Raw genomic sequence first — 10,802 nt, 5'->3', positions numbered from 1 at the left:
ATAGCGCCCTCCTATGACCTCTTTTTCTTAGTATCAGTGGTTGCACTACACAAAACGGTGAGATGAACTCCTCAAAATCAATGAATATTGTTACAATCTTCCTCCCAACAGGGGAGAAACGTGTCAAAAATAAATGGAGTAATATTATTTCATGATTTGACAAGTAACATTTTGCCTTTACTGCGATAGTCAAAAGAAATTTTGACGTGTTTCCGTATACATAACAGTTGTACGAGTGACTGCTACAAACTCGGTATTGTACGTGCAAATGTGCATGTGTATTACCGCAGTCTTTAGTGCAGACGAGTGGGATTTTTAGTCACACATCAAATGGTACATTTAGTAACAAATATGGCAAATTTTCACTTTTATGTTTTGATTCTCAGTAGACCAGCAAGAGCTATATTTAGAAAGCTTACATGCAATAGCCTGATTTATGAACTACATGAGCATGTTCCACCTTCTACTGCAGCACTCCACTTGTCACTGGCACTGAGCTGAGCACAGACAATTCGCGCAACGCGCAACCTCAACTCGGGGTGTGCGAGATGTGGGGATGCATGTGACAGTTGGCTGGGCAGGTTGTACTTCTCTAGCCCTAACGTTAACAGTTGTTTAATAGACTGTCTTAAAGTTCCAGATTTTAAATTGCCAACCTTAACTGTTAGATTCTAGTATACAAATAGTGAACATATGGTGAATGATCATGACATGAGACTAGGGCTAGAGCAGTGCGATGGTGTGAAACTAACATGTTACATTGTTTGGGGATTTGTAGGGTTGGACCTTCTAACAGTAACAGTTACTCATCGACTGCCGAAGGAGCTAATGTTTATTTGCTTGATAAGAATATTTAACACTGAAATTCACGTAAAAAACTTGACCTACGTGATTGAGAAAATCCAGCTCCATCAAATGCCGTTCCCTTTTCGATTCGAAGTTTCAGTGCAAAAATATCTCCGACGAACTTGCATAGCCTCGTTTGAGCTCCCCGCTGTAAATCGCGTTATCAGGATCGACCGCTGTTTTTGCATTGACAATGCACGCAAACCGAGTTGTATTGAACACCGTGTTGTAGAAAACGTCTACGAAGCTTTTTAGAAACTTCCATAGACATTACATTGTGCTGTCATAACGATTCGGTGAAAATATTCATTCGAAATTTTGTCCTTGATTAAAACCATTAATGAACGGTGAATTATCGCGTTTTCCCACACCATCCTCATCAACCATTCAAAGCCAATCCATTTTTCTGTGCTTTGCGCGCAGAGAAGTGCGTACTAAGTGTTCAGTGCGCGAATTATACGCGGTCGGTTTAAAAGATGGTGGTCAATATGTAGTAGGGCTACCATACTTCTCTAGCCCTATAACGTTAACAGTTGTTTAATAGACTGTCTTAGAGTTCCAGATTTTAAATTGCTAACCTTCACTGTTAGATTCTAGTATACAAATAGTGAACATACGGTGAGACATGACATGAGACTAGAGACAGAGTGCGATGGTGTGAAACTACATTGTAGCTAGGAGTATGAAGCGCTCTAGATCTATTCATCAAGGGGAATACACGCGGCACGTAGGTAGGCCTAACGTTAGTATACAAATGATGCACAGGATAGAGTGCATTAGTGGAGATGTAGCGCAGTCGAGGGTATTTACAATTGTGAAACATGCACGAGGCGAAGCCGAGTGCATGTTGCACTAGGTCTACATTGTAAATACCCGAGAGTGAGCTGCATCTCCACTAACGCCACGAAATAATCATGTGCATCATTTGTTTTATAAAATGGGTCGAAAACTAACAGCATTTTTCACGTACCTTTGTGGATCAAGATGTCCGAAGATGTTCGTCCCAAACATTTACGCACTTCGCACTCGAAAATCCTGCACATATAAGTACTGTACGTATAAGAGTATACGTACGCCACACATGTTATGCACACAAGAAAGGCCGGCCGGCAGCCCGAACAAGAAGTTGTTTACAGGATTGACAGCGCGTATAGTAGCGTGCGACGCACTTGTAACTTACTGATTGAGTGCGCACTGCTAGTGCAGACATTGTGACGTCGGCCGTGCATGTTAGTGAGAAATTAATACAAGCACACGTGACTCATTTCAGCGCTTCCAATTGGCTACATTCTTGAACCCATTTTATAATGCACCTTACAACTTATCTTTTGAAGTTTCAATATTCATTGAGTGCAAAATCTTGTTCCATTGAATTTTACTCTTGTGTTTGTAAGTTGTAACGTTGGAATATATTTAAAAACCTCAACATTCACAGAGTTTCTACACTGGAAGTAGCCCGATAATTTTGTAAGTTGAAAGAAAAAGGGAAAATGTTACATAAAGATCTAGGCCTACTCTAACTGGCCTTCCTGTACTAGATGTATATCGTCGCTGGGGCGATAAGACCTCGTATCTACAAAATGTCAAAAGCACTGTGGCGAATGGGATAGCCTTTCTTTTGACATGCCGTGGTGGCTTCATTTTTGGAGTAAGACAGTTGGGATTTGAACAGGACATCACTTAACCCATTATTTGACCATTAATGAAAAAAACTCATTTTCACCAAAATTGCAGATACAAGGTCTTATCACCCCAGCGACGTATGCTTTTGTTTGTTTGTTTTAGGGTTTCTCATACTCCCAACTTCAGGGTTCGAAATTGGCAATGGTCCGATGGCCATTGGCCACCCAAAATCACGTCGGACTAGCTAAAAATCATAAAATTCTGAAGTAAGTAGTCCGTCTGGCTAGCCAAAATATTGCTTCAGTGTTAAAATTGATTCTAAGTAGCCCGCCTGGCTAGTTCAAAAAAAAGTTAAGTGCGACCCCTGCAACTTCAAGAAATCCAAGCAGCGTCCATGCAACACCTCCATTTTTGTGTTATAATACAAATATCTTTTAATGTTAAAGGTTCTACAACGAACCCATGAGCAATTTTGTATGTTATTGTTACTGTGCTTTTTGATGATCACACTGACAGTTTTATGTCATGATTTTACAGGATTAAATCTGCAGCCATTTGTTTTACAGCCAGCACATGGTCACTCCCATGGACTAAGGGTACTGCAGTGAAAATATATTATGATACAAAAACAAGTTACATGATTGATCTATTCCCATCATCATACAATCTGTTTTTCTCTAGCCAGATGTCTGTCTGTTTTTGCCATCATTATACCCCCGCCAAACGAAGTTTGAAGGGGGTATATAGGAATCAGCGGACGGTCGGGCGGTCGGGCGGTCGGTCGGGCGGTCGGTCGGGCGGTCGGTCCGTTGCAAATCTTGCGTCGCGAACTACTTCCTCAGTTTTCAACCGATTCCCATATAACTTGGCACAGATGTGTGCCTTGGGTTGTAGATGTGCAAGACGTATTTTTTGACAGTACCCAAAAGTACGTTGCCATGGTAACGGCATATTATGGGCAAAAATGGGTACAAATCTTGCGTCGCGAACTCCTCCCACAGTTTTTGATCAATTTTTATGAAATTAGGTACAGATGTTCATCTGAATATGTTAATGTGCAAGACACATATTTCCGCAGTGGCAAAAAGTGCGTTGCCATGGTAACGGCATGTTATTGGTAAAATGTAGGGCAAAATGCTTCATGGCAAAACTGCTTCATCAGTGTTCTTCCAATTCTCATGGAATTCATATTGAATGTTTGTCTTAGGATATAGGTCAGCATGACACATTTCTTGACAGTGACAAAAAGTATGTTGCCATGGTAACAGCTCACATATTATGAGCCAAAATGATGGAAAATTTTGTGTTGCAAACTACTTCCTCAGTTTTTGCCCAATTTCCATGAAACTTGGTACAGATGTGTGCCTTTGGTTGTAGATGTGCAAGACGCATTTTTTGACAGTACCCGAAAGTACGTTGCCATGGTAACGGCATATTAATGGCAGAAGATCAAGGAAAGATCTTGCGGATTTAACTACTTCCTCAGTTTTTTGACCAAAGCTTATGAAATGTGGCACACACCTTGATCTTATTGGGAAGATGTGGAAGACATATTTTTCGGACGTGTCGGAAGCTGCGTTGCCATGGTAACGGCATATAAATGGCAGAAGATCAAGGAAAGATCTTGCGGATTGAACTACTTCCTCTGTATTCGACCGAAGCTCATGAAATGTGGCACACACATTGGTCTTGGTGGGAAGATGTGCAAGACATATTTTTTGGACGTGTCGGAAGCTGTGTTGCCATGGTAATGGCATATTAATGGCGGAAGATCAAGGAAAGATCTTGTGGATTGAACTACTTCCTCAGTTTTTGACAAAAGCTAATGAAATGTGGCACACACAATAGTCTTGGTGGGAAGATGTGCAAGACATATTTTTCGGACGTGTCGGAAGCTGCGTTGCCATGGTAACGGCATTTAAATGGCAGAAGATCATGGAAAGATCATTCCTTGGGTAAGACTGTCGTCACGGGGCGGGGGTATTAATCACCTTAAGTGATATTTCTAGTTGTTTTTAATTTTATGGGAATTTTTTTTTTTTTTTTTTGCAGAAAAGTTGAATGCCTCATCACATTGACTAACATGCACATCATGCTAGGGACTACTAGTTATAAAACCACTTCTGTTCTATGCCTTCACATGTGACATTTGGTCTCCTTTTGTGATTTTTTTTTTCTTTTTTTGTATTGACGTTGTAGCTGTGGTTGTAATTTTTGTATCATACAGTAGTTACATTAGTATCATTATTAATTTTGTCTGGTTACGCGACTGTCAATATTATGATCTCATTTACTAATGTGCATTCTAATTTAGTAATAATTTTCCCATTCCTCCAGGGGTTTTTGTGCTCCACTGATTCCAGACATCATGGGCGCGTACAAATATATGTCGGAAATATGGCGCAAGAAGCAGAGTGATGTCATGCGTTTCCTGATCCGCACCAGGACGTGGCAGCTGCGCCAGCTGTCGGCCATCCACCGGGCCACCCGCCCCATGAGGCCAGACAAGGCCCGCAGCATGGGCTACCGGGCCAAGCAAGGTGTGTGAAGCTTACTCTATTACTGTTTTCTTCTTCTTCTTCTTTTTCTTTTTTTCTTTCTCATTAGGTGTTGACAAAGTTGCCAACTAGTTTATTTTAATTGTAAAGATTTGCAGGAATGCTTTTTTTTTATTTTCAAAGTGTGCTTTTCAGTGTGTTTAACCCTATCTCTGTCACATAGACGAAGCCAGAATGTTCAGACATTTTGCAGTGCGGAGACATGGGATTGTTGTTGGCCAGTTCTGATTGTTATTATTGACATTAATGTGTCATGTTATACATCATTTGAAAGCTTATGGTCTATACTTTCATATTACATAATAATCTGAGTGAGGGCGCCCTCATATTTTAAGTAGGACGCCCTCTTATGTCACATAATTATCTTTGCAGACTTACTTGTACATGTTACCACCTCATTTTCTCACACAATATGCTCTTATACCCCAAAAAGGTCTATACAAATGTTGTAGAGAATTTATTCAGCTTTCAGATGATGTGATTATTTTGTCAGTAGCATTAGTACTTTTCATTTTATGAACAAAAGTGTGTGGCAAGTACAACCTACATTTTACACACTTCGCACAATTTCTGGTTTTATGAATGAAATGTTGGCATGAAAGTAGATAAAGCATGCCAACATCTAGTCAGGATGAAAATATTAATTGATTATACGACTTTTACTTGTAGTTTAGATTATTCTTGTCCTATAATATTGCCATGTATGGTAAGATAATCTAAGGGTAAAAATTGTCACTGAAAATATTCAGTCTTCAGAGTGTCCATTCCTGTTGAGTATGCTAGACTCCTTTGCACTCTCCTCATTGAACAGAATTGAACCATCAATGTAGTCATTTGCTTTATGATAAACCTACATTGAACATAAGTTTCATAAAGTAACGGTTTATTAGATAATAATGATCGACAGTCAAACATACCTCAGCTTCTAAGCTTCGAGACCGAGACTGTCCAGCTGCGGGTAGGAGGCTACTGTACCCTTATTGCTCCTAGCACCCTGCCCCGCTAGCCCCGGCTAACTAGAGACCCATTGCACCGCTGTTAGTGCTGAGTAAACAGACTACAACTGCTGCACTGAATGTGCAGTGTTCATTTATTCTACAGTTCATTTATGAGGCCGATATCACGAAAACCATACCCCTTCACAGAATTCAAAGATGTTGAAATCCCTATCCTGAATGTTTTCACTTCATATTTTACTATATTGACTTAGATAAAATGGATGAAAATTGACCCATGTGTACGATCTTTTCATCGCACACGGCGATCTTATTACAGTCCCACATATACAGATTCGTGTAAGTTCTCCACACAAGAAACCTATAGCAAAACTGTACACAATACATTGCAGTCTGAATGCAAATAAACATGGGCGGGGCCACCACATTTCTTTCGACTTTGAGAAGGCTTTCCTGATTGGTTGAAGGTGGGGAAGCTTTTTTGCACACTGGATATCGTTTCCTTACACTGTCAGCCAATCACAAATGAGTTTAGAGAGTGGTAGTGTCATAGCCATTGAAGTAATCTGTCAATCAAAATAGGGCCGATTTAATCGGCCCAAGCATTTACATGGCAGGTTTTGGGCCGATTTAATCGGCCCGTGACACAGATAGGGTTAAGATGCTTTTGATTGGCTGAGAGGTTTACAAGTAAGTGCAGATAGTTAATTATTGCATACAGTTGGTAAAGTTTCTGCCTTCAGTATCATGTTAATATGTTGAGATGAATGCAAACACTTTTGTTCATAAGCTTTCATGAGGCATTATGCCTAAGAATTGGTCCATTTGTTGTTCATATGTACGTGCACTTCCCTGTTCCTCTTCCATATTCTTTTCTGTTTTTCCTTTTGTCCCCCCCCCCCCCCCCTTCCCAGCGTTATGTAGAGGTGATTTTTTATTGGAAGTGATGAGTGCCAACTCGGGCAGATACTTTGCAAACTGATTTTACCTCGTTATAACGGGTACCTCGTTATAACGGGTACCTCGTTATAACGGGTTGTTATAACAGTACCCATCGAAAACAAACAAAACAAAAAAGAAAACATAAGCAAGACTTCATATACCCATCACTCAAATATAAGAACATCCTTTTCGTTGTTATTACGCAATTATGGATCATTATTATTCAGAGAATAAAGGGCAATTATTTGTGAATTGATACAAAAAAAAAAAGACTGGAAAAAGTATGGGTTGAAATTCATCAATTTATTTTTCATCTGAAAATCTTTTAGCATAATAGTTGCATGTTATGTTCTTTAAAAAAAAAGCCTACTCGGCATTTTCTAAACACCAGCGCAAATAGAGTAACATACATGTGTTGTTAACCGTAACTTGCGAGGTTGTTGTTGTCAGCGGGATTGAGATGATTTCATGGATCATTTCGGCTGTGTTCCTTTACAGAGCATTGCACCCCAAAGGGATTAAGAATGTTTTTGGGTTTTTTTTTCTTCCGAAAATCTCTTCGTGTTGTTTACATCCGTTCTTGAAAAAACAAAAAACAAACATGCGAGCAGGGTTCAATTTCAAAGGTTGTGATCCTATTTATGCAAATCTGTACCTCATGGACTCTTTTGAGAGAAAGAAAAGTCTTCACTGTGAAATCCAGTCTTAAATGATAATGAACAAACCCAGATATTCAAACTGTTAAATGCGTTTCTTTTTAATCTTTTTTCTTTTTTCTGAACACCAACTCAACTATGTAGATAAACGTGCATTATTCAACTACTTTACGCTACTGTCACCTGGCGGGATTGCGATGATTTCATTAATCATTTTGACTTTAATCATACACACGAATATTTACTAGCCAGCAAAACAACTGGAAGTCTAAACTAAAAATGGAAAGGATAATGATGAGTTGCACGTACATTCCAATTTTCCATTTTTGGCCACAAGTGTCGCTACCTGCTTCGGTTGCGGTGTGGTGTGACCTACTATCACACACCCGTATCTTTCGATAAAGAAATTCAAACAATTTTATTATATAACTTAGTAGGAACATCGAAAGATATTTTTGTGTCTTATCGCGTGGTTAGCAGAAAACATGGAAGGAACAGTACTTTTCAAAACGGGAAAGAGACATGGATAGTGTGAATTCGGTTTTCAATGTTTCTTTAATATGTCGGGTGTTTGAAAGCGGCAAGTCAAGAAATGAAACCTTGTTATATCTGAACAAATTTGCTATGTTTTTCTTTATCATGATGCACCAAAATTGTCCTCGTTATAATCGGAATCTCATTATTACAGGGTTTCACTGTATTATAATGTTCAAGACAACAGCAGAGTGTGTTGTCTGTTCATAGTCTTCTTTTTTTTTTTTTGCTAAGTTGATTGTTGTAGAGCCCTTACTCTGTTGACACCTTGCAGTCATAACCATAGATGTTTGTTGTTAAAAGTGTGTTTATAAAAGAAGGAAGAGATAACGTTTTCCATGGTTGTTGCACTCGTTTGGCAGGCTATGTCGTCTACCGGATCCGCCTTCGCCGTGGAGGCCGCAAGAGGCCCGTGCCCAAGGGAGCCACATATGGAAAGCCCACCAACCAGGGAGTCAATCAGTTGAAATACCAAAAATCCCTGCAGGCCACAGCAGAGGAGCGCGTCGGTCGCCGGTGCGGCGCCCTCCGCGTCCTCAACAGCTACTGGATCTGCGAGGACTCCACCTACAAGTACTTTGAGGTCATCCTGGTCGACCCCATGCACAAGGCCATCCGCCGCAACCCAGACACCCAATGGATCACCAAGCCAGTGCACAAGCACCGCGAGTGCCGTGGCCTCACCAGTGCTAGTAAGTGCAAGTCTTCTTGCCGTTTTGTACTGTACAGAGTTGATTGATGTCAGGTAAAGTCTAATATAGCAAACACTTCCAAACACTCCCTATGGCAGGAAAAGATCATTTATTACCTCCACCAAGGGAGCAGGTTATGTCTTCATTACCATTGGATTGTTTGTTTGTTCGTTAGTTAGTTAGTTATTTAGTTAGTTTGTCCGTGTGCAAAATAACTCCAAAAGTAGTTAACAGATGGGGATGAAACTTGCAGGAAAGGTTGAGAATGACACAAGTACCAAACGATAAACTTTTGTTAGTGATCCGAGAATTTTTGGGAATTTATGAAGGATTTTTGATATTTTGGCAGGTGGGGTCAATGAACTTGGTAGTTCAGGCTGCGCGTATTTGAGGTTTGCATGCGTGCACCAAAGTGCGTGATCTACAATGTTGTAGTTTCTGCTAGGGCGAGGCGTGTGGTGCAGCTGAGGGTTTTTGTGACATAACAAAGGCTTCTATATTGGGATATTGGGCGACTTTCAGCACACAATGCTATAAATATGTATGGGTGGAAATCACTGATATCTCTATGGAAGAACAAGATCAGTGGTGGGGTGGTGGTTGAAATGAGCTGCATGCTTGGCAGAGTTCTGCGCTCTCAGAGTGCTTTTCTAGTTTGCACCTGTTGTTATACTGTATGGCCAAAATTTTACAGTTTTTACAACATCCATGCCTAGGCTACCGTAACATCGCATCATGTTGTGGTAAAGGCTGTTTGATCAGCAGAGATTTGGTGCATATCAGGGATTTTATCTCAAATATCTACAATGTAGGGGACAGTCTTTGTCAAAGTTTTACATTATACAGTTTTTATTTTGCAAGTGATTGTGATTGTGACTGTGCCTGCTATACCTCTTTTAAGATTATAATCTTTATTAAAGTAAAACCTGGTCCAGATCCTTTTGATAGGTGCAAACTTGTCAGCACTTGCGCCTGCACAGAATGTGTAAGATTATGAGTGTTGGTTATAAGGGATTGCCATTTTGATGAGATTTCTTTACCGTGTGATTCCATAACGAGATAAACCTGAAGAATTTAATGATGAATTCAACTTGGAAACGTTTGTATGATGCCGGGGGAGGGGATGGAAGAAAATCAAAGCCAATTTGCTCATTGCACCATGTGACAGAATTGCAGTTTGAAATCCCATTTTTGGTTCTTAATTTGTACATTTTTTCCCTCAGTATATTGTGTGTTATGTTCCATTTATTTCATTTTCTTTTATCTTCCATCTAGATGATATAATTGCTACTACACATGGTATGTGCCAACAGTTCCTGCTGGAATACAGATAAAATGGTCGCTGTTAACATCTTTGGCATTCTTTCTTTTCAGGCAAAAAGAGCAGAGGACTGGGAAAGGGCCACCTCTACAAGCAGACCACCGGAGGGTCCAGACGGGCCTCCTGGAAACGCCGCAACCTGCTGCGCCTCAGGCGGTACCGTTAGTCACCACCATAGTGTCTGTACATATTCAATCAGCTGGAACTTTGCTGTACCCTTGGAAACTCACTGGCACCATCACCGTGACTTCGCTTTCTCTCCACATCACCTGCCAATCTCTTCCTGGTACTGTGGAATCCTGGCAGGATTCACAATGCAGTCGGACTTACAACTAAGTTCAGAAGACGTCCAGACTATGTCGTTTGGTTCTGCACACCACTATGATACTGGAAAACAAACGCTAAATGTGTCATTCAATAAAAGGCAACTTAGATCCTTGTAATTACTGTGCAAAACTTGTGTTTTTTTCTTGATATGTATGCCAGTCTTGGAAGAGGATGAAAAAGCGAGGTGTGAACAATGTTTGTCATCCTGGTTTTCATGAAGGCTTAATATCCAGTTTTAATGATGTCAGTTGCAAGCCAGTTCCAAGAGAAGGTCTGCCATGACATTTGTCTGCACATGCTCAGATTTTAAGTGTGAGATAGTTTCTTTGCTGCTCTTCACACATGCC

General features: G+C 40.3%; 1 protein-coding gene across 1 annotated transcript; it reads left to right on the top strand.

Annotated features, from left to right (window-relative positions):
- Positions 1-36: 36 nt before the first annotated feature.
- LOC139733833 (large ribosomal subunit protein eL15-like) lies at positions 37-10,571 on the top strand. Its single transcript, XM_071644639.1, has 4 exons — positions 37-57; positions 4,807-5,009; positions 8,478-8,807; positions 10,182-10,571. The coding sequence occupies exons 2-4, from the start codon at positions 4,838-4,840 to the stop codon at positions 10,292-10,294; spliced, it is 615 nt and encodes a 204-aa protein (XP_071500740.1). The 5' UTR covers positions 37-57; positions 4,807-4,837; the 3' UTR covers positions 10,295-10,571.
- Positions 10,572-10,802: the final 231 nt, after the last annotated feature.

This window comes from Diadema antillarum, unplaced genomic scaffold, assembly GCF_040938485.1.
Source record: "Diadema antillarum isolate AM-2024a unplaced genomic scaffold, OU_Dant_1.0 seq00000498_RagTag, whole genome shotgun sequence".
Lineage (NCBI taxonomy): Eukaryota > Metazoa > Echinodermata > Echinoidea > Diadematoida > Diadematidae > Diadema > Diadema antillarum.
Note: the sequence above shows the minus strand (reverse complement) of the source record. Positions and strands in the feature narration are given on the sequence as shown.

Excerpts from the sequence above, each read along its gene's own strand:
- LOC139733833 (XM_071644639.1), top strand. The coding sequence starts at position 4,838 with ATGGGCGCGTACAAATATATGTCGGAAATATGGCGCAAGAAGCAGAGT. Across the intron at positions 5,010-8,477 it reads GGGCTACCGGGCCAAGCAAG|GCTATGTCGTCTACCGGATC; the intron begins GTGTGTGAAGCT and ends CTCGTTTGGCAG. Across the intron at positions 8,808-10,181 it reads CCGTGGCCTCACCAGTGCTA|GCAAAAAGAGCAGAGGACTG; the intron begins GTAAGTGCAAGT and ends CTTTCTTTTCAG.